Source organism: Sinohyriopsis cumingii, chromosome 16 (assembly GCF_028554795.1).
Source record: "Sinohyriopsis cumingii isolate HCF-2022 chromosome 16, ASM2855479v2, whole genome shotgun sequence".
Classification (NCBI taxonomy): Eukaryota; Metazoa; Mollusca; class Bivalvia; order Unionida; family Unionidae; genus Sinohyriopsis; species Sinohyriopsis cumingii.
The window spans coordinates 73,672,126-73,698,113 of record NC_142976.1 but is presented as its reverse complement, the minus strand read 5'-3'; the positions used below and the strand labels follow the sequence as shown (position 1 = coordinate 73,698,113).

At 36.4% G+C, this 25,988-nt stretch overlaps 1 protein-coding gene across 3 annotated transcripts in view; it reads right to left on the bottom strand.

Moving 5' to 3' along the window:
• Nucleotides 1–1,544: 1,544 nt before the first annotated feature.
• Nucleotides 1,545–25,988, bottom strand: part of LOC149780784 (carboxypeptidase B-like) — a 43,973-nt gene continuing 19,529 nt past the window's right edge. The window contains exons 7-12 of one of the 3 annotated variants that reach the window (XM_089937860.1): nucleotides 21,973–22,077; nucleotides 18,725–18,835; nucleotides 17,242–17,335; nucleotides 16,227–16,444; nucleotides 5,502–5,586; nucleotides 1,545–1,805 (exon numbers count right to left, since the gene is read on the bottom strand). In XM_089937860.1, the coding sequence (XP_089793986.1) occupies nucleotides 1,621–1,805; nucleotides 5,502–5,586; nucleotides 16,227–16,444; nucleotides 17,242–17,335; nucleotides 18,725–18,835; nucleotides 21,973–22,077 (798 nt within the window). In that variant the 3' untranslated portion in view covers nucleotides 1,545–1,620. Of the gene's footprint in view, nucleotides 1,806–5,501; nucleotides 5,587–9,974; nucleotides 10,060–16,226; nucleotides 16,445–17,241; nucleotides 17,336–18,724; nucleotides 18,836–21,972; nucleotides 22,078–25,988 lie in introns of all 3 variants that reach the window. The other 2 variants (XM_089937859.1, XM_089937861.1) reach the window with 2 other exon arrangements.

Here is a 25,988-nt window from a genome sequence, read left to right as displayed (position 1 = left end):
CAGGCCAAGAGGTTTGAAAAGAAAAGAAGTATCATCGTCACACTTAGACCTAACCAAAATTCTGATTTTTGATTGGCTGTAAATGTCTGACCAATCAACTTGTAGAATTTTGAGTTGGCCATTTATTTGAGCTTGAGAATCCTTTTATAAACCTTGATGGCACGTTTAATGTTTGTAATGGATCTGTCATCGTTTGATCTTGTTGAAATTTTCCTGGAGATTTTCCGAAATATATGGGAACGGGCAAAATTCTTCAAAATGTGCTGTGTGTCTGGCTTGAAAGTTGTGGATGGGTGAGTAAATTTAGTGCCATTTGTAATGATAATGTTGAAACAGAGGACCCCTGCATGAAAGGTACACAATCTCATCAGGACTAAAATGTTTACCTTAAAACAGCAACTGTGCTCTGAATCCTGGACCATGTACCTACATAATCGGAACCTCGCTCGGCTATATACATCAGGTCGTGAAAAGGCCTTAGAAGCAGTTGTAGGAATACCTATCAATTTGATACGTTTGGTTCTGAGCCTCTGGCGGAGTGTGCTATCTATGTTAGTATTGCTATTATATGGTTTAACGCCATTTTTCAGCACAAGATAGGCTATACATGGCGGCAAGTATAAATGGTGGAGGAAGAACCCGGGAAACCCCCGAAAAGAACCACCGACCCACGAGAAGCTACTGGCAAGTACCCACATTGGCCGAGCCCGAGACTCGAACCCACGCAGACAGAGGTATGATGGCAGTGATCCGTAACGGTGAGCGCCTTAGACCACTCGGACACTCGGGGCCCTGTACCACCTATGTTACGACAGCTAAGGCTGGGATCATTCCGATTGTGACCTTGCCTCCTGCAGCCGCCATATTGTTCCATCTGAACGAACGTGATTTAGAATATACTTCTCAATGGCGACGAATAACATCTGGCTTTGTTTCGCGACCTGACGGAAATGGCTCAGCGATGTTCCGATCTGTACTGTGCCACAAGGAAAAGAATATTTGCAGTTGACAGTTTTGTTTGAGTAAATGTCATGTGAACAAACCACGGAGTAGAACTTCCAAAAATATTAGCGCTGCAGATCCAAAGTTTTGGTTCAAGGGTTTGGTAGTTTCAATCTTTTGGACCTTGCAGAAATAAGAAAATGTTAAGTCGGGACTGAACGAGCCATTCAAGTGTTATCGAGTATTCGAGAGGCTGATGTTTGAGTTATCTAAGTTTCATTATATATATATATATATATATATATATATATATATATATATATATATATATATATATATATATATATATATATATATATATATATATATTAGGTGAATAAAATCTCCAAAAAAGGCTTGGATTGCACCTGATCGTGAATATGAGTGACTGCTGCGTATCCAGGTGTGTCGGTCACCAATAAAGGTTTCATATCATTTTGAATTTGCTCTTTTGTGCAAACCAAGAGAACGTAAACATGATTCAAATGTGAATGACAATTAACCCAACACCCCATTATGGAAATACAATTGACCCAACATCACATTAAAAAAAATGCAATTAATTTTGCGTTTCCAGAAAAATTCTTCTTTATTTACTAATTGACGATGATCGAAAGACACATTAAGGAACGTTGTCCTTTAATAAGTCGCAAGCGCTAAGGCAAACGCTTTGATTCCAGCCCAGGTCTCCTCACAAGCGGGCAAGATTTGATTCTCGGGAAGGACGAACCCGTACACTCCAGTATCCCTCAGTTCCAATGTGTAGGAATATTTCACCCCGGCGAACCCCTTCGCGTAGTCATCAGAACCTCCGGCGGCTGCGTCTAGCAAAGGGAGTGGAAAATCAGTAAAACGAGTAACTGAGCAAGCAATGTTGTCATTTGTGTGGTCGCTTTCTCCGCTTGGATCATGGTAAATTTTACATTGTTATTGTCAATAATCAATACCTGGTTACAAACTAAAAACAATATATAATGTAATAGGTGTCTCCTCGAACAAAAGCTGTAGAACCTGATAATTAAATTTTAATTTAATTTCAGAGATTACGGGTAATAAATACAGCTGACAGATTGTATAAGTAGGAATGACCGTTTACTTAATTGTCAGTCTATGTTTTCAACTATTTCACGAACTACGGTAACAGATTAATACGTGTTAACATGGTAACAAACAATTACTAGCAATGTTGTTGCAATTTAATATTTCGTTAGAAAAAGTAAATTCCAGACCAAGATAGTCTGGATACTGGTGAGTGACAGGTTGCTATGAGAACAAAAATGTTGACATAAAAATTAAACAAATACCAAAAGTTGCCAGTAATACAACAGCTTTAGAAATGAAGCATTTGCATAGGAATCCTTCTAAATTCACAGTTTTAATTATGTTCTAAATACAAAATGAAATCATGTAATACATCACATGGAAATATATTATGATTTAAATAAATTTAATAAAATATCTTACAACCAATGTGCAACCTTTACAGGGATCATAGTCACTGCATTCTACCTTAAACAAAAACACAGGTGATGCCATATGTGACGTTTTAAGGTGTTATTACACATGGGTATTGTGCAAAGATATGAAACTGGTCAAACAGCCTAAATAGCGTCCTAGTCATGTAATAAACCTTTGTACGCGTCGCAGCACAAGGTTATAACTGTGGAAAATGTTTGTGTTTTCTCCAGTTGTTCATTTTTAGGACTAAAGTAATCTATAGGATATTGCTTCATGCAGCATTTCTGTCAACAAAGGGAAGTGAACCACGCGGCATGCTGGATTGGGGTGTATGCGGGTCCACAAGGCAAGACGTACACAGGTAATGAATGAAACTGCGGGTGAATACAATTGATGGATCGCCGCCTCGTCCACCTCTCAGTTTTCAACGTAAGGAAAATTCATACGATCCGCTAACCAATATTAGCGCTTGCTTGGTGTAAGTCATTACACGAGCCATTTACAAAATTCAAATAGTCCAAACATCAGTATTTTCAACTTATTTTCGCCAAATCGTTTTAAATGCTAAGAATTCGTCTAAATTATTTTAGTTTATTGTTGTAGAACATTTTAGCTTTGATTTAAAATGTCGATTACAATACTGTTGAGTAGGTGAATGCATCCGGCGATCGGTCAACTGACAGAAAGATAGTCACATAATTTGAATGGAGTCGTATTTGAGACTGAAGAAATCAAGGGAAACAACTCACTAAAGCGACAAAAATGGGAAAAATATGCGCATATTTATATTTCCATATTTAATTTGCTTCCAAAACTAACAAGGGAGACAAAGTTGTAATAGTGTTTGATTACACTGTTCACTCTTAAAATACGGTGGGTTATGACATGACATAAAATCAGACTTATTCAGATAAGTGTAAGTACTGTTGACATCTCGGTTCTTTCTTTACGAAGCTAATGAACACTGCCATGTGCTCATATCAGAATACTGCTGGGACATTTCCGTACGGTCTTGAAATATCAGCTGAAGTAGCTATTGGAATATACATCAATTTGATGTGTTTGGTGCTCGCCTCTAGCAGAGAGCACCATGTATGTTACGACAGCAAAGGTCGAAACTGTTTCAGTTGTGATTTGTCTATTTCGGCCGCCATATTGTACTATGAGAACGAAAGTAGTCTGCAATATATTTGTCAATGGCGACGAAGTACATCCGTGGTTTATTTCACGACAAATGGAAATGGCCGATAGGTTTTCCAAATGCCAAGTGCACCAAAGAACCAGTCTGGAAGTTGTATATTATTTAATGGTTCATCCAGACTCTCGCATGAATCCGTGAGAAGCAAAATTATGTCCTTCTTGTACAAACTATAAATACTGAGTCTAAGACAGCAACAAAAAAAGAACACAGCAACAAAAAATGAACACAGCAACAACAAAAGAACACAATGAGTATTTTTTGCGTGATCTGAGTGATCAGACGCTTGACCTCGTATTGGGATATAATTGCGCTAAGTTCGTAAGAAAGTACCAGCGGGCGACAGTTGTCATTTATTTTTAAGAAAAAAAAATCACAAGTCAATGTTCGTTATGTAAAGATTTACCTTGATCACCTACAGAAATTGTTTGGCTTAAACTCTGTTTTGCGTAGTCTTTTCTTGTTTTATTTCCTTACAATGTTTGGCAGTAGAGATTTAACCAGATTTTATCAATTTTTTCATCCCAGAAATTATGTCATTATACTACTTATCTTGAGTCAAAACTTAATTTCTAGTTTATTTCTTAGAGTACGTATGATTTGCGAATTTGCTAATTATTTCGGTAAGCGGCTTTAATTTAGACCAGGATTGTGAAGACGATATCAAAATAAACGTCACCTCCATAGAACCACTTATCAAACTTGAGCATACACCAGCCAAACTTACAAAACACGTCTGTAGTCCAAAATATACACCTAGCTTCATGCAAAAAAAAAAGTGTGATTAAGCAGTAATCTGCTGTCCGCGTTCCGTTCCCTTTATTTGAATTCTACGTCTAAGTAAGATATTTCATTTTACTCGTCATCAAAAAGAGTTGTTTATATGCAATAGACATGTGACATTAGAGGCGGAAAAATAAAATATTTCCAGATGCAGTCGGACCCAGATATTATAAAGTAAGTATTCTGTCGACCTATTAACTCTCGCCAGGTTTTAGATCAAACTTGATTTTGACGTTGCTATCATTCGTACAGACTTTTCCCAAGAGTTCGACGTAGATCTCTCAGAGTCACGCGAAAGTTTGTTTAACTAAAGCAGATACACACGCCATCTAGTGACTGAAAAGAGTGAGTATAACTCTACATAAAGTAGGCACCAATCGCAAGATTTTATATTTGCTGTACTTATATTTTAAAAATGTCATTTTGACTGGAACTATGTTCTCGCGGAATGTTATCAACTCGATATAACTTATTGATTATTCCATCATTTTAAAGCTTGTATTAACAAATTAATTAATGTTCATGTATTTAACATCGCAAATGGAAACACTTTAATTTTTTTAAGCCAGTTATTCCAAACATGATAAAAGGTATATTGTTTGGAATGAGCTTAACATCGAATGTCAGTGACATATAGGTATTAACAGAAAATACGACTCTTGAAGTTAAGACAGCTTTGAGACGATGAAACCAAAACTTCGTATACAAGCACACGCTAACTACTGTTCATATTAAGTATTAATGTTGAGTTTGATAATGTTTTACTCGCCCTGGCATAAGGGCAAGACTTTATTGCAGATAATAAAAAAAATTCCAACAGTCTTGAAGAAGCCTCTACTGTTTGTAATACGCTAAAACTAGTATGTTCATGACGCAACAGTCTGTGTTAATATTTCAAGCCATTTGATAAAGATGAGATTAAGATGATTTTAGTAGTTGCCCTCGTGCAATAATTTCATGCAATTGCTAAGAAGACAACGTATATCATGGAATAACAAATTTACACCACAGACAAATGAGTATTATCATTCCAATACAACAATGAGACAGCACGCTACTTATGGAACACACTTTTACATACAAAGAGTATTTGTTATAGAGCCCGTCATAAAATACGTCTGGTGGGACTCCCAAATGCCATAGGTTCCATATTTAGCCATCACTTCCTGGATTTAAAAGACAGAAATCAGTAGCTTTAATAAAAATGTCTAAACTGTAGTTGCTTTTGAAATCTCAATGTGACAACAGCAATGCGAATGTCAGGGCTAGTGCTTAATTCTTCGATTACACTTCCAATCAAATTTCTTCAAAGCTTAGTTTTGTTACGACAGCCCTTTAATAAGTTGCTAAAAATAATGGTTATATTATAGTAATTAATGTTGTGTGGGATTTTCGCTTAATTCTAGTGGAACCGATAAACGCACATAGGGTTCGTGTCTAATGATCCTGTATGAAATAATCAGTCAATACAACCAATCTATCCAACACTGAATTAATACTGTATTAATACATATAAACAGTCTTGACGTCTAAATAAACAGGATTTATATAGGATTTATGCTTGTATTGGGTGAATAACATATATTTCATCGAAAATACTTGACTTACTCATTGGAACAAGCCACATGTGAAAATACTTAAGTGTTTCACCTACGAGATGAAATATATCCGTCATCCAGTCGAAGCAAGCAAATTTTCTTTTTGCTTTATACTCAAACGCATCGACGGCTAGCAATATATATATATATATATATATATATATATATATATATATATATATATATATATATATATATATATATATATATATATATATATATATATATATATATATATATTGAAGGAGCACATTTCATATTGTATCCAGTGCGATGTCAGTGGTCAGAAGTTTCTATTTTGCTGTATTTTGCTTATTTGCACAGAAAATATCAATAGAGATATAATTATCTTTCCCATTTCAGGGTAAAACAGCACATTTGATGGAGAAAATAGTGTAACTTGTTACGCGAGACAATTTGATTTGGAGCGTCTGATTCAACTGCCACAGAGTACAGCCCAGCAAATAAGAACAGAGGTCTGATGATTGAAAATTGTCCGTAAATAATAAGTTCAATGTGTTGCTGAAATGAATAATAATTAGAAAATGAAGATCTCCGCAGAGGAACACTAGACTGCCAGTCCGACACTGCCTTATATTCGTCTGTTGCTGCAATCCCCTCCTCCCTCTCTCTCTCTCTCTCTCTCTCTCTCTCTCTCTCTCTTTAAATTGTGACTTATAGGTGCGGTTTATTTGTAACTTTTAATATCCAATAACAAAACGTGTGGTACAGAACATATTAAAAATAATGAGACTTTAATATTGATATCAATAATGAGACTTTAATATTGATGTCAACAATGAGACTTTAATATTGACGCCAATAATGAGACTTTAATATTGATGTCAATAATGAGACTTTAATATTGATGTCAATAATGAGACTTTAATATTGATGCCAATAATGAGACTTTAATATTGATGCAAAAAATGAGGCTTTAATATTGATGTCAGTAATAAGACTTCAATATTGATGACAATAATGAGACTTTAATATCAAAGAATAATGGGACTTTAAAATCGATGCGTCTGCTTTAAACAGACATGCTTTCGAACATATCCATATTTAATTAACTAAAGGCATACTTTGAAAAGAACCGCGTTTTACAAGGAGAATTCGATCACGAATTTATTTTCAGTTTTAATTGCGGCTGCATATGAAACTCTCATCCAATATACGGTGTTGTTATATAATTTGTGTTCTTGTGGGGGATGGGTAGCATTGTGAAATTACGAGCACATACTTATATTCAGCAGTTGCTTGTTGCTGACGTTCTATATCTTGTAGCATCCACCATGACGTAATCTCTGTGTGTGTTGTGTTTTGGGATTTTTAACGTAACAGTGTGGTAGTTTATAGTGAATGTCTAGACTGGGGCATTATGCCGCAGAATGCATGCCGCACTGGGGCAGACATGTAGCATGATGTCCCACCCAGTAAAATAATCCTGACACCAGGCCGACCAGTCCTAACACTAAACTCATAATGCTGAGCGCCAAGCGAGGCAGGTACTATTACCATTTTATAAGTCTTAAGTATGACTCGGCAGGGGATCGAACCCGCGATCTCCCGCATCCGAAGCGGACGCTCTAACCACCTGGGCCAAGGGAGTGATTAGTCATAAACTGAAAACAATCTATATAAACTTCACACTCTACAAAGGTTGTTGTTGATGTTGTTGTTGTTGTAGGGTTTAAGGCCATTTTTCAGCACACGATAGGCTATGCAAGGCGGCCAGTATTAATGGTGGAGGAAGAACCCGAGAAATCCACAGAAAGAACCACCGACCCGCGAGAAGCTACTGGCAAGCTTTCTCATATACCCACATTGGCCGAATCCGAGACTCAAACCTACGCAGACAGAGGTGAGATGGCAGTGATCCGTAACGGAGAGCGCTTTAGACCACTCGGCCAGTCGGGGCCCCCTCTACAAAGGTAGAACAGTGCTGACTAGTAAACTGGAGTTCTCTTGTAAAGTCACAAGGACTCGAGTCACGGGAACTTTCTGCGTTTTACGAGCACCAAATTGCAAACAATGATAACCCAGATCTGCCGTCACAATGCACCGGCAAATCAGGGTCGATACTGTCAGTTCTACTTATTAATTAAAATTAAGAGGGTAGACCTTAGTCCACTTTCTTACTATGGTAAAGAAGATCTAGGTCTACACAACTCGCTGTTGTATGTACTGTATACTCTTGTAAATACGAAATTTACTTATGGTAGAACCGGAAGAAGAAAACAATTAAAATGTAATTATTTTCCTTTTAGCACAATTAATGTTTCTCGTGAAAACAAGATATTAAATAATAATTCGGCTGATTTGCAATCATTTCATGACATGAACTCAATATAATCATGCAATATAATATTAGCAGTCATATTCGGAGTTAATTAAAATCCAGTGTATTTGTAGCAGTCTACTTCATCGTTTAGTCAGCAGTTTGATCACTTATAAAAATAAATGGAAATACCTGACACTGTCTATTTGAAGATTGTGAAAATTTTACACTAGCTTTTCTCGAGTGTGTATGGAATGAAGGTGATATTTATCATTTCATTAAATATTTATATTACCCTCTTTGCACAATGACAGGGACTCAGCATGGATTTATGCATTAGCTTAAAGTCAAGTGCGTAGACCTAGATATGTTAGTATAATGCGCCTGCAAATCAGACCCTGTGGCATAAGGGTATATGGGTCCAAACGTTTAATTGGGGGGAGGTGTATTTTCTTTTAATTGTGTGCCCTGAAATAGATAAATATAATGAAAATAATATTCTTGCATTCTAGCTCTGATTTATATGGGAAAAAAAACTATTATATCCATTATATTAGCTTTAAAAATAATTATCTTGAAGCAAATCAGGCCCGATGGCATAATTCACCTGCAAATCAGGTTCCGTGGTATAATGTGCCTGCAAATCGGACTCCGTATTCTTCAAATTCTTTTCCAAAACTTCAAAACTCCAGCTCTAAATTCGTCGTATTTGATATTTCTGAAACTTTTTTTAATCAAGTTGGAACCAGAATCGTCAGGGTAACTAAGTTCTTGGACAAGCAAGCTAAAATGCAATGACTTGTGAAGGAACTTCATACATTCTTTCTGACGGGAGGATTTTTGTTCTTAATGGCCAAGACTCCACTATATAAAATCGAAGGGGGTGGGGTAACCTAAGTTTACCTTTACAACACACTCTCCTTTGCGAGATACAAGTGAATGTTAGATATCGAAAAATACCTGATTACGTGATTGACGGGTGAAGTTTAACACTTAACTGACCATCTGTCAATTTTAGTTGCCTGTTGAGGGTGGCTAAATAGCTTACTGTTTAGAACACCGCGATGAAGACCGAGAACTATTTTGTTGTTACACCTTGTTTGATACGAATAGGTAATTTAGTTCCCCTTGTTCGACTGATCATAATAATGCATACCCTTACTTGGGACCTACTGGGTCAGAACTTCGACGAAGTTTTCAGGATCTTACATTCTTTAAGGAAACAACTGCTCTTTATTCTCCTGAATTCCTCATTGCGAAGTATATTTTGGGTTGTTATACGGAAATATTTTTCCGATTCCCTGTCAAGACTGACGTAAATGAAAGTTCACCTGAGATAATTTTATTGTATTCTAGTGGCTGATGAAGTAACACATACACACTCAAATCTTGCAACCATTCGTATTCTTGTTTTAAAAAAAAAACCTGCTCCACGTTTTCTCCGTATATCGTTTGCTGAAGTGCATCGGTGCTAAATGGGGGGTGGGGTATTTCTCTTATGGTCATGACAAGGAAATTCCAATAACCTTTCAACGTTCAATGATTCTTTCTGTGCAGCACCTAAAAGAAAATAGTAAGGGCAAGAAAAAAATTAGAGCAAACCCGTTGGGAATCCAAGCACCAAACCTTTGATAAGCCAAGCCAACGTCAGGCGGAAGTGAAATATCGTACTTACAAAGAACGTTTGTTGATGAACCAACGGTGAATCTCTTTCTATGAACCTTTACAATTGCGCTCGCTGCGACTTGGGCAAGATTGTCCTGTTTATGTCATCATTACAAACACATTATGTTAGAATAATTTTTCTCGAACTTAATGAAAACTGGAATCAGTGTTCAAAATCAGCAACATAGTTTGCATTTTTCTAAATGTATTAATTTATGTTCTCTATGGCTATATATCGAGAAAATATCAATTTACAACGTCAACCCTCTCTGTTCAAGGTATACTTTACCAACAAAAAGAATTATTTTTTACAATAGCAAACTGAATTACACTGGTTCGGTAAAGCAACTTTAAATCTGATCAGAAAATGTTTATCGCACGATAGTAAACGCTATGTAAACTTCCATAAAAATAAAACAGAAACAAAAACGAAAGTTATAATATAAGCAAATGGAGGAAGACTTGTTCCCAGTAATTACTGTAATTGCTTTATTGGCAAACAAATGAGGGACTTGCCCCTGGTAATCATTATAATGTCTTTAATGCGGGCAAATTTCGAGGAGGTAGAATACTTATCCCCAGTAATCACTGTCATGCTAGCAAATGGGGGAGATTTGTCCCAGTAATCACTATAAAATATGCTTTATAACTTTGATTTTGCAGGTTATCTCCTCAGACTTTAATTTCCTTTATATACGTTTCCAAACAAGCTTTAGAATTTTTGAACTTGTTCTAAATCTTTGAATTCTACTGTTTTATTTATTACTGTAGTATATTATTTTTTTATTTGAGAGGATATCCCTGTATGTCCCCGATGGCTAAACATGAGGGTAGCCCTGTATGGCCACTGTAATTTAACATGAGGGTAGCCCTGTATGGCCACTATGATTTAACATGAGGGTAGCCCTGTATGTCCACTGTAATTTAACATGAGGGTAGCCCTATATGGCCACTATGATTTAACATGAGGGTAGCCCTGTATGGCCACTATGATTTAACATGAGGGTAGCCCTGTATGGCCACTACAATTTAACATGAGGGTACCCCTGTATGGCCACTATGATTTAACATGAGGATAGCCCTGTATGTCCACTATGATTTAACATGAGGGTAGCCCTGAATGGCCACTATGATTTAACATGAGGGTAGCCCTGTATGTCCACTGTAATTTAACATGAGGGTAGCCCTGTATGGCCACTGTGATTTAACATGAGGCTAGCCCTGTATGGCCACTATGATTTAACATGAGGGTAGCCCTGTATGGCCACTATGATTTAACATGAGGGTAGCCCTGTATGGCCACTGTGATTTAACATGAGGATAGCCCTGTATGGCCACTATGATTTAACATGAGGATGACCCTGTATGGCCTCTATGACCTCACATGATGACCCTCCTATATGACCATTATAATTTAGCATGAGGATACGCCTGTATGGTCACTATGACTTATAATGATTGCCCTCCTATATGACCATTATGACTTAACATGAGGATACCCTCCGTATGGCCACCATGACTTAACACGAGGATACCCTGTACTGCCACTATGATTTAACATGATGATTGCTGTATAGCCACTATGCTTTAAGATGAAGATACCCCCTGTATGGTCACTATGACCTAACATGAAAATATCCCTGTATGGTCACTATGACTTAGCATGTGAATACCCCTGTGTGGTCACTATGACCTAACATGAAAATATCCCTGTATGGTCACTATGACTTAGCATGTGGATACCCCTGTGTGGTCACAATGACGTAACTTGAAAATATCCCTGTATGGTCACTATGACTTAGCATGCGGATACCCCTGTATAGGTCACTATGACTTAACTTGAAAATATCCCTCTATGGCCACTATGATCTAACATGAAATTATCCCTGAATAGCCACTACGACTTAACATGAGGATATCCTTGAATGTCACTATGACTTAACTTGAAAATATCCCTCAATGGCCACAATGACTTAGCATAAAACTATCCATTGAATGGCCACCATGACTTAACATGAAAATATTCCTTGAATGTCACTATGACTTATCATGAAAATATCCCTCAATGGCCACCATGACTTAACATGAAAATATCCCTCAATGGCCACCATGATTTAACCTAAAAATATCCCTCAATAGCCACAGTGACTTAAAATGAAAATATCCCTCAATGGCCACAATGACTTAACATGAACATACAACTCAATGGCCATTATGACTTAACATGAAAATATCCCTCAATGGCCACTATGACTTAACATGAACATACAACTCAATGGCCACTATGACTTGACATGAAAATATCCCTCAATGACCACTATGGCTTAACATGAACATACAATTCAATGGCCACTATGACTTAACATGAACATACAACTCAATGGCCATTATGACTTAACATGAAAATATCCCTCAATGACCACTATGGCTTAACATGAACATACAATTCAATGGCCACTATGACTTAACATGAACATACAACTCAATGGCCACTATGACTTAACATGAACATACAACTCAATGGCCACTATGACTTAACATGAACATACAACTCAATGGCCACTATGACTTGACATGAAAATATCCCTCAATGACCACTATGGCTTAACATGAACATACAATTCAATGGCCACTATGACTTAACATGAACATACAACTCAATGGCCACTATGACTTAACATGAACATACAACTCAATGGCCACTATGACTTAACATGAACATACAACTCAATGGCCACTACAACTTAACATGAACATACAACTCAATGGCCACTATGACTTGACATGAAAATATCCCTCAATGGCCACTATGACTTGACATGAAAATATCCCTCAATGGCCACTATGGCTTAACATGAACATACAACTCAATGGCCACTATGACTTCACATGAACATACAACTCAATGGCCACTATAACTTAACATGAACATACAACTCAATGGCCACTATGACTTCACATGAACATACAACTCAATGGCCACTATGACTTAACATGAACATACAACTCAATGGCCACTATGACTTAACATGAACATACAACTCAATGGCCACTATGACTTAACATGAACATACAACTCAATGGCCACTATGACTTAACATGAACATACAACTCAATGGCCACTATGACTTAACATGAACATACAACTCAATGGCCACTACAACTTAACATGAACATACAACTCAATGGCCACTATGACTTGACATGAAAATATCCCTCAATGGCCACTATGACTTGACATGAAAATATCCCTCAATGGCCACTATGGCTTAACATGAACATACAACTCAATGGCCACTATGACTTCACATGAACATACAACTCAATGGCCACTATAACTTAACATGAACATACAACTCAATGGCCACTATGACTTCACATGAACATACAACTCAATGGCCACTATATCTTAACATGAACATACAACTCAATGGCCACTATGACTTAACATGAACATACAACTCAATGGCCACTATAACTTAACATAAAAATATCCCTCAATGGCCACTATGACTTGACATGAAAATATCCCTCAATGGCCACTATGGCTTAACATGAACATACAACTCAATGGCCACTATAACTTAACATAAAAATATCCCTCAATGGCCACTATCACTTGACATGAAAATATCCCTCAATGGCCACTATGGCTTAACATGAACATACAACTCAATGGCCACTATGACTTCACATGAACATACAACTCAATGGCCACTATAACTTAACATGAACATACAACTCAATGGCCACTATGACTTCACATGAACATACAACTCAATGGCCACTATAACTTAACATGAACATACAACTCAATGGCCACTATGACTTAACATGAACATACAACTCAATGGCCACTATAACTTAACATAAAAATATCCCTCAATGGCCACTATGACTTGACATGAAAATATCCCTCAATGGCCACTATGGCTTAACATGAACATACAACTGAATGGCCACTATAACTTAACATAAAAATATCCCTCAATGGCCACTATCACTTGACATGAAAATATCCCTCAATGGCCACTATCACTTGACATGAAAATATCCCTCAATGGCCACTATCACTTGACATGAAAATATCCCTCAATGGCCACTATCACTTGACATGAAAATATCCCTCAATGGCCACTATCACTTGACATGAAAATATCCCTCAATGGCCACTATCACTTGACATGAAAATATCCCTCAATGGCCACTATAACTTAACATGAACATACAACTCAATGGCCACTATAACTTAACATGAACATACAACTCAATGGCCACTATAACTTAACATAAAAATATCCCTCAATGGCCACTATCACTTGACATAAAAATATCCCTCAATGGCCACTATCACTTGACATGAAAATATCCCTCAATGGCCACTATCACTTGACATGAAAATATCCCTCAATGGCCACTATAACTTAACATGAACATACAACTCAATGGCCACTATAACTTAACATGAACATACAACTCAATGGCCACTATAACTTAACATAAAAATATCCCTCAATGGCCACTATGACTTGACATGAAAATATCCCTCAATGGCCACTATGGCTTAACATGAACATACAACTCAATGGCCACTATAACTTAACATGAACATACAACTCAATGGCCACTATGACCTGACATGAACATACAACTCAATGGCCACTATAACTTAACATAAAAATATCCCTCAATGGCCACTATGACTTGACATGAAAATATCCCTCAATGGCCACTATGGCTTAACATGAACATACAACTCAATGGCCACTATAACTTAACATGAACATACAACTCAATGGCCACTATGACCTGACATGAACATACAACTCAATGGCCACTATAACTTAACATAAAAATATCACTCAATGGCCACTATGACTTGACATGAAAATATCCCTCAGTGGCCACAATGGCTTAACATGAAAATATCCCTCAATGGCCACAATGGCTTAACTTGAAAATACTCCTCAATGGCCACTATGACTTAACATAAAAATATCACTCAATGGCCATTACAACTTGACATGAAAATATCTCTCAATGGCCACTATGACTTAACATGAAAATATTCCTCAATGGCCACCATGACTTAATCTGAAGATATCCCTCAATAGCCACAGTGACTTAAAATGAAAATATCCCTCAATGGCCACAATGACTTAAAATGGGGATACCTCTGTTTGGCCACTATGACTTAAAATGAAAAGACCCCTGAATGGCCACTATGACTTAAAATGAAAATACCCCTCAATAGCCACAGTGACTTAAAATGAAAATATGCCTCAATGGCCACAATGACTTAAAATGGGGATACCTCTGTTTGGCCACTATGACTTAAAATGAAAAGACCCCTGAATAGCCACTATGACTTAAAATGAAAATACCCCTCAATGGCCACAATGACTTAAAATGAGGATACCCCTGAATAACCACTATGACTTAACATGAAAATATTCCTTGAATGTCACTATGACTTAACTTGAAAATACTCCTCAGTGGCCACAATGACTTCACATGAGAATATCCCTGAATGGCCACTATGATTTTGACATTTACGTGCACTGTAACATGTATTGTCTTAATCTCGATCATTTATTCCTGGCAACAAAAAAAAACATGCTTTAAGTGACTACGCTGGACATGAAAAAAGAATGTATGCTTTAAAACAGATACTGAAAACTGTGATGTAAACGTTACAAAATCGACTGACATGCGACATATAAGGTACATTGTTTAAAATTAGCAGTAAGTATGTGCTATCACCTATAAATGCATATTAAATACAATTCAAACGATACGACAAAGAATCCGAAAATCTCAGAATGAGTCCAGGTAAAAAGAATGTCTCCAACAAATATGGCACACTATTAGTACAATCTTCTAACGGAAAATGGACTATATAGCACCGTCAACACCTGATACAGCTTTATAATCTTCCTTAAACGTTACCGGGTGGAAGTGACACTCGTCGCATAGGAAACAAGTGGGAGGAGGGACATACATGATACTATTTGCCCCTCCTTAAGCAGTGGCGTTACTAGGGTTGGTGTCACCCAGTGCGGTAACTCATGGTGTCACACACACCCCCATGAACCTCCTTCCTGCACAACATTTCAAAAATGTTATAGCCAGTCATTTTGGTGTCACTCCCTCTGATGGTGTCACCCGGTGCGGTCCGCACCCCCACACACCCCTAGTGACGCCACTGTCCTCAAGATATAGCATGGTTAAAAATAAACAACAAGCAAAAAAATCAAGTTACCAGATCCAATCGGTCGACAGGGTAAGCAGTGGTAAATCCCCATGGATAGAGCCAATACTGGCCATATGAATGAATGGTGAGGTAGGCTTGGACTGGACCTCCGTTGTCCACTCCCTTCAGTGTATGAATAAAATTGGCGAGAGCAGCACTTTCCGGTTCTGATAGACCGCCCGTTCCAGAATACACTGAGTTGCATGGGTTTGTACTTCCTCCATTATCTGAGCGAAAGAAAACACCTAAGCTTAGTGTGGAAAATCGTCGCTTTTGGCATTTGAATCGTCGTTCATGTTAAAGTCAAGATCTGGTAAAGAAGGTGTCACAAGTTTTGATCCATGACCTTTTCAATTCGATCGTGGTATCTAATTCAAAAATGGAAGCCTAAATTTCAGCTTATTTTTAAAGCCCGTCTCACCTGAAAGAAGACATACTGCGTGCTGTATACGCGTCGTGAAATATAAGGATATTGGTACTAGACAAGATACATAATGGTAATAATGGTACATAATGGTACTAGACATGACTTTCACATTTATCGTCCCATTCAAATACATCAATATTTGTTGTTTTTGTTGGGGTTTGGGGGGGTATTTTTTTGTCATAGTGATATCAATTAAGTGATATTTATAACACTTTTGAAACAGCAACGTTAGTGAATTATAATCTGAAACGAAAAGTCACCTTGAGTCGCAGTTTATGCGTATGATTTCTTTCATTTATACGATATAAATGCTAATTTTAATGAAACGTACTAAAAAGAAAAATAAATTATTAATTTGAACGTTTCTGTGATTTCGAGAGTAGTAATAATTAGAGATACTTGACCCATCCCACCCCCTTGCAACTTTGATGTAAATTTATATATTTTGTCTCACATCTCATTAGTGCACGGTGCCTGATTGATTTTATTTAAATAATGAATATTATTTGCTAGTCACTTTGCTTAAGTATTATTAAAACAACCCAACTCAAACTACAATTCCAAAATGTATCTTAATGAAAAAATCCTCTGACTTACTTGGATTCCATTGGTAGTCAAAGTTTCTGTTAAGATCCACTCCAATACAGGTGGAACCAGAATTAATTTTCCTGTTCTTTCTCCATAGTCTGTCCTAAAAATGTTGGTTTTATTGTATCAGTTGTAGTGTGCGAGTTTGACAGATCTGAATGAGTTCTCAAGATTATCTATTAAGTCATTAACTTTTACCCTCATTTTGTGAAACTTATATAAGATCGACACAAATACAAATATGCTAAACATATTCGCTGTTACATAAAATTCAGTGAAAGTTTAATGTACATCAATTTTAGCAGGAAAACGGGAATATCACAAAAGACCTTAGAAACGTTTGAATTTCAGTTTCCTATTTTATACCTCAGTCTGCATAACTCAGACTTGTACAAAAAGCACAAGAACGACTGTCACACTCCATACTTAGGACTTCTGACGTCAGAATTTCAGACATGTATGGAAATACAGGCGGGACTTCCTTCTTCAGACATTGTATTTGGGTCTTCCTACTTCCGACTTTGGACTTCCGACTTTGTACTCGGGACTTCCGTCTTCCGACTTTGGACTTCAGTCTTTGTGCTCGGGACTTCTGGCTTCATTTTAGACTTCAGACTCTTACTTAAAAGTCTGAAGTCTAAACCCAAAGTATGAATTCTTTCATCACTACATTTCATCCGTGCAGGTCTGAAGTTCTAAATCAGATGTTCTTCATGGACTCTAGTACAAATCGGAATTTTGACGAGTACTGTCTGAGGTACGATATATCAAATATAAATCCTTGAGTCAATCCTAGGCTTCCGTATGATAAAATATTTAATTTTTTTGTGAATGGCGTTTCTGTGGCTAACTGTAAGGAGCTGACTTCCACTCAGAAATTAATATTATGCAAATTTTCGTTTGTATTATCTGCTACTATATTCGTCGTGTTTTTAAGTAGGTTTTCTTTACGGATTGAAAACCACTACCTTTAACAGACGAATACATTTGTAAGTCGTGACCCAGGGTGGCAGAGTGGTCTAAGGCGCTCACCTTCCAGATCACCGACATCTCACATCTGCCTTTGTGGGTTCGTGTCTCAGACTCACCCAACGTGAGTATGTGAGAAAGCTTGTCTGTAGCTTCCCGTGGGTCGGTGGTTCTTCCAAGGGTTTTTCCGGGTTCATCCCCGACCAAATATATGGAAGACATCTATAGCTTATCGTCTGCTGGAAAAGGATGTTAAACCTCAAAACAACAACAGCTGGAAGTTTAGTTTCACAGCAACTCTGATTGTAACTCTTTCAATTATACAGATATTGTTATTTCATACCCTCGAAAAAAAACCATAGGAAGTTTCATCGTAACACAGATTTCAATCCATATTGATAACAGGATCGGAAGGATGCGAGAAAACGCCGTGCTCGAATCGTACTTGATAAAAAGTCAACAGTTATATGGTGATCTCCGTTACTTCATGTTTACAGAAATATATAAAATAAAAAAAGCTTACGGTTGTACGCGAGAATTCATATCCATCTGGGTTAAGAACGGGAATCAAGTAGAAGTCAAAGTGATTCAAAAGTGTCGTCACTTCGGGATCGTTGAGAGGATTGAATACCAGCTGAAATGGACATAAGCATAGTTTACAAAATAAAAATACCTGTCTGTCTTATTTCGTGCTTATTAAGTTTAGCAAACTCTAACTGAAACATGCAATTTATAATAAATCTTCTTCTCCGACATAAATCTAATTAAAAGTACAAAATTTGACAAAAACGCCCTCCCTCCCACTCTCTGTCTGTCTGTCTGTATGTCTGTCTGTCTGTATGTATGTATGCATGTATGTATGTATGCATGTATGTATGTATGTATGTATGTATGTATGTATGTATGTATGTATGTATGTATGTATGAATTTGATAAAGTAGTAAAATGCCCTCAAAATGATGCATGGCATTAAAAGAGATCAGAAACGCAATATAAGGGTCTGATTTGGGATCATTTTCAGCACATCAGCGAAATGTTTTTATGACAAATTTCTTTTATTGTTATAAGTCTAACCCAACGGTTTTGATTGATGCCTCTTTAAGGACTAGTTTTTATCGGTGTATTTAATGGTAACTATTTACTTCTGTTTTCATTTTCCAAATTTTCAGGCACATTACGGAAGTTAAAAGAGCACATAAAGCCATGTTAGACTGACATCTTGTCCAGTGGGACTCTTGAGACATTTTATCGTTCAGTGGGACTCTGGAGACATGCTATCGTTTAGTAGGACCCTTGAGACATGCTATTATTCAATGGGACTCTTGAGAAGCTCCTTCGTTCAATGGGACTCTTGAGACATGCTTTCTTTCAGCTGCACTTTCAACCGATGGTTCTTTTATCCCAGATTCTTTTTCTTTTTCTTTTTAACAGGTTATAGTAACCAAGTCAAATGTTAACGATATTGCACGCGTATGGGGTGAACTCGCTGATCCCTCCCTAAAAGTGTTGTTTGTCACCATCGAAACAATAGTTTGCTTAAAAAAAGATAGTATGCTGTAATTTTTTGTTTTTTTTTATTATTATTTTTATGCAAATTAAAAATAAGTCTATATTAATTATTGTAAGGCAGTCAAGTCTTATATCCAAGGGGTATAACTCTAATTGTCTCATCATTAATCCCAAATACTTTCATTGTTTCCCTTTCCTTTGCCATCGCTTAGCCAATGTTATAGACACTGTTATATTTCATTTCCCAAAACAGCAATATTTTGAGGCTGTCTGTTTATTCTACTATTTTTGTATTGCAATGATATTTTCAAAAATACTGGTAACATAATGCTAACACGATATTTTCGATTGAAAGAAATTAATGTTATTAGGAATTTTGGTACAGAAGCTGATTGAATAACTTCCCTCATTTAACTCAAACCTGGAAAGCACTGCCTGTTAGGATTTCCTCCATACTCCACCACAACCGTAATCTTACAACCATATCGGATACAACAGACAAAGTGCTTCTCGACTGACTGATTCGCACAAATAATATTTGCCAATTACCTAAGCGTAGCATTCTAGATCCCTCCCGAGTTTAAAACAAAGCCAATCAAACTTTATTCCAGCTGGCATTTTTGTTACACAGTGTTACACTCAAGGGGTCTCAGAGCCAATACCTGCGTGGCCCTGGTTTGAGGCCCATAGTTTACAATGCTTCCCAGGACCTCGGGACAAAAATATGTCAACGAGAAGGTTCTTATGAGTACAAGTACTGTATATAATTTATCTAATCAACTGTTGAAAACACATCACGAAACTCTAATTTTACACATACGTAGTTTTTCTTGCTTCTCATTTGTATCACTCGTCGTTAAGTCTTTCCAAGCAGAAGATTGGTACTTTACGTCAAGCACCATAAGACACAAAGGAAACGCCTAATACAAAGAGTTATTCCTATCTCAAATTACTAAACACCTACACATCCGAATACCCCGATATTGCATCTTGTTAAGAAATTGGAACGCGTTCATTTTACAAAACAAAGGGGGCGCTCACCATTTATTATCTACTTTTTAGAGAGTGGCGTATGTAAGGTGAAGTTGTTTGCATTTGAAACATGCACAGTGGAGAGAATGTTGGCATACCTCTGTGCTACTTTGATGTAATTTGTCTGACATTTCATTGGATATTGTACTTATGGAAATTGTACATGATCTAAGCACAATGCTAACTAAAATGGCTGCTCCCTTGTGCTAGAAAAATCACCCTGAATTAGTCTAAAGTACTGTATCTTTAGCAACTATTAAAATAGGGAGATGAATTTTGCCCAACCAGACAATACCAGCTTCTGAAAGTGCAATGGATGAATTACCAAATATTTCAGGTGTAAAAAGGTTATCGGCTATGGGTTTTTTTACAATTAACCTCTGAAGTCCAGGAAGTGAAAATGACCAAGTGGCGCTAGCAGTTTTTTGTAAGGTGCACATATGGAGTAAGGCCACGATGTATACTATAACCCATATTACACACGTCATTGACATTAAAATAAAGGGAATTAAAAGTTCTTTGAAAGATATCTAAGATATACAAGGTCTCTTTTAAATAGCCAGTATAACCAGTGAGGAAACTCGGGGAAATTCTTTTTCTTTAAAATTCTAAACCCTATGCAAAATACGAAACAGTAGAGCGCCACCTAAACCATGCATCATACAGTATCGTGATTGCTGTACGTTATAACGTCGGCTACGAGATACTGGCTAATTACTCGCTTTGAGAAATATTGTGTCAATATCCTCTTCCGATAATCATCAAATAATCACTGAAATTTAACAAAGCAATAAACGGTGACGCAAATAAAATAAAAGCAAATACCATTGGTTTATTACAATAGAATGTACGCCATAATCTTGCAGGAACTGTATGACTTATTTCACTGCGTCTTCTTTTATGACTTATGTAAATTGTACGAAGAAAACAATCGGAATGTGTGCAGTTGATAAAACAAAACTTTTATAATATTGCCATATCTAATCCAAATTATTCTGTTTAATAATGACATTTAACACACATTAAAATGGACGAGCTGTCAGGGTTGCTATTTTGCAACAGCTGGTTTCTCCGCGAACCATTGGCATCCTGAGTTTATATTAAAGTGTACTGAATGTGTTGTTGATATTCCGAATGGAGGCGAGGGGCTTTTTCTTTGGCATGCGGTTTAGGAGATAAACATGGAATATATTTAATATTTCTAGAGACAAGAATGGTCCAATAATGTACCTTATCCATCATCCAGATAACGGAGGCGGGAGCAATCCATTCTCTGGCATGAATTCCGCCGTCTATAATTATCGCCTTTTTAGAAATTCTTGATGGATGTGAAACCTGTCAAGTATACAAAGAACAAGTGAATGAAGAAGTCGCCAACATCATTTCGAAATGCTTACATGCGAAATATTATCTTTATTGTCACCTGCCTCTGATTGAATACTGTTTTAAATACAGGCGCTCGATGCGAGCTTGAAGTTGAGAAAAAACAACAATAATCTGAAGGGGGAAAAATCATACAGATTGACAAAAATACTTCAGATTACCCCCATGACCGTCAGGACCCTGTCTATAGAGAGGTGTAGAGAGGTGCATTTCTGATGTGAAATCATGGATGACATGTAACAAGCTGCAGATGAATGATGATAAAACTGAGGCCATTCTGATCACAACACAAAGACTTTTTCATTCACATCCTTTACCTCAAACAATAAATATCAGCAACACCAACATTAAATTCACACAATCAGTACGAAACCTAGGTGTTACTCTGTACAGTACTCTCACATTGCACCAACATGTCACGAACATATGCAAGGCTGCATATCTTGAGCTGAGACTCATCAGCTCAGTTCGCAAATATCTTTCAGTTGATGCCACTAAACACTTGCCTGTTCATTAGTACTTTCAAGACTGGACTATTGTAACTCAATTCAGTCTGGTTCATCTCAATATCTGCTCCAGAAACTTCAAAAAGTTCAAAACACAGCTGTTCGGATCATACTTAGAGTACCACGATCAGAGCACACCTCCCCGCTGGTCTGTACTATACACTGGCTATCCATTCGATTCAGAATCAAACACAAAATTTGTTCTCTGTGCTACGTTTCACTCTCGGACTCTAGTCCAACATACCTATCCGACCTCACCCATGTGTGCACACCAGCAAGATGCTTATGCTCCTCTTCTGACAATCGTATACTCATTATTCCCACTATGAAAACGAAGTCAAATAGACAGCATTCTTTTGCAAACCAGGGTCCAGCAACGAGGAATAAATTGCCCACTGAACTTAGACACAAAGACACAGTGATCACATTCAAGAGGGCTCTCAAAACTCACTTATTTCGACTGCAAGAACAAACTTAAAGACCTAATAACGTTTCCTACCTTAAATATTCTCAGCATGTTTTTTAATGTTTTCTAATTTCATGGTGTTTGTTTTTGTAATCATATCATTATATGTTTTTTTTTTTTTATCTTATAGCTGTGTCTAATGTTGTAAAGCGCTTAGAGCTTCTAAAGATTAGGCGCAATACAAAGTCCTCATTATTATTATTATTATTATTATCATACTTCTTATGTCACGTGTTTAGGCTCGAATAAACAGTAACACAAGAAAGAGTGAAAACAACAAACTTTGAAAAAATAAAATAATTTATTTTCCTGGAAAAATTCTGTAAAATAATAAAAATAAAAAAATAAATGAACTTACGGTTTTAAAGAATCAAATCCAAAATTAATCCAAGAATAATTAAATAATAATTTTTTTGAAGTCCTAATAACAAAATGTTCTAATGATTTAAAGTACTAGTTACGACGAAGAAACCAAGATGGAGGACGATGACGTATGCTGAAATATGTAGTGTTGAAGTCAACAGTTCCTTGTAGAAACAAGAATTATCACTCCGGTTTTGGAAAGCTGAATAAATTTTTTTTATAAGAACTGTCTTTGATTAAGAATCTCACATGAGCACATGTATTTTCCAGAAAAAGAATTAATCTGTCTGAATCCAAATAATTTGAAATAACTCCAATCCAAGTAATTTGAAATAACTTGAAAACAGCACAACATACAACTTCCAGTATAACAGCCCAGCTTCTACTGAGATTATTTCTCCAAAACATAGGTTATATCGTCTTCTAAACGTAAACAGGGGGTCACTTGATCGTGCTCTCGAAGGTCATAGAAATTAAGTGCTTGTTAAAGGTTACGTACACCCAGTGTGACCATGAAGAAAACCAATCATTTTACTCTAAGAAATAATAAATAAATAAAAAAAAGTGTTTACATCTTAAATACATATTTCCATCATGACCTTGACAACAACCAGTCATTTTAAAATAAAAATAGGATTTGTTTGCGTGGTTGCTACAAATTTTGAATCAAGATCAGGATCTAGATCAACACCTGGTGTTTATAAAACAAACAGTCATGGTCACATTATTTTCTGAAAAAGTATCATCTCTAGTGAATAAATTTACATTACAATATCATGTAATGAAAAATATAAAACAAATTAAAACTGACAAACAATTAAATTGAAATATACTAAATCAGATACAAGTAAATCAAATATACATAACATACTATATATGAGAGAAGGTAAGTAACTTCTAAATACATCGTTCCACCCATGACCCTCGATTTCCTTCTGCTGTTTTCGTCTTTAAAGGCACACGACTATTCTCTATGGCTTGTTTTACTTCTGATATATTTTTCTATTCATCAAGCCATCACTGACTTTTCTGCGTTGCACCAGACTGAAGTTACGGGCTCCGAACGGTGCGATTTTCACAAATTTTGCCTGCTGGGACAACGTTACGCTCAGGTGAAAACCGGTTAAAAGAGCTACATATACCATGTTTGCACTCGACGATAAATCCCTTCTTTAATTACAGAACAGTGGTAGATGCAAAAGTAAGTTTTTCCTTACCACTAACTCGATTCAACTTTATGAATCCTGTTCCATGAAAGAATTAGACATTGTCTTCTTCACTCCACACTCAACGCATGCAAGTGACTCTCGTGCTTTAAACATGTACACTATGCGACGAAATATGATTGGTTCAAAAGGTTATACCTAAATAACATGCATCAGAGAAATAAATATTTTCAGTCATTATCTAACGTATTCCTTGAAATTTTCATTTGATGTGCTGCAATCATTATTATTTTAGTGATTGTACGTTAGATAATGACTGAAAATATTTATTTCTCTGATTTATCATATTTCGTCGTTGACGTGTGTGACGCATAATCTACATGTAACCCTAATAATTTGTTAATCAAACACCTGACTCTGATTGAAGTCTGTATTAATAATGTGTTAATCAAACACCTGACTGACTGAATACTGTATTAATAATGTGTTAATCAAACACCTCACTCTGACTGAATACTGTATTAATAATGTGTTAATCAAACACCTCACTCTGATTTAAGACTGTATAAATAATGTGTTAATCAAACACCTCACTCTGGATGAAAACTGTATTAATAATGTGTTAATCAAACACCTGACTCTGACTGAATACTGTATCAATAATGTGTTAATCAAACACCTGACTCTGATTGAAGACTTATTAATAATGTGTTAATCAAACACCTGAATCTGACTGAATACTGTATTAATAATGTGTTAATCAAACACCTCACTCTGATTGAAGTCTGTATTAATAATGTGTTAATCAAACACCTCACTCTGATTGAAGTCTGTACTAATAATGTGTTAATCTAACACCTGACTGACTGAATACTGTATTAATAATGTGTTAATCAAACACCTCACTCTGATTGAAGACTGTATAAATAATGTGTTAATCAAACACCTCACTCTGATTGAAGACTGTATAAATAATGTGTTAATCAGACATCTCACTCTGATTGAAGACTGTATAAATAATGTGTTAATCAAACACCTCACTCTGATTGAAGTCTGTTAATCAAACGCCTGGCTCTGAATACTGTATTAATAATGTGTTAATCAAACACCTCACTCTGATTGAAGTCTGTATTAATAATGTGTTAATCAAACACCTCACTCTGATTGAAGTCTGTATTAATAATGTGTTAATCTAACACCTGACTGACTGAATACTGTATTAATAATGTGTTAATCAAACACCTCACTCTGATTGAAGACTGTATAAATAATGTGTTAATCAAACACCTCACTCTGATTGAAGTCTGTATTAATAATGTGTTAATCAAACACCTCACTCTGATTGAAGTCTGTATTAATAAT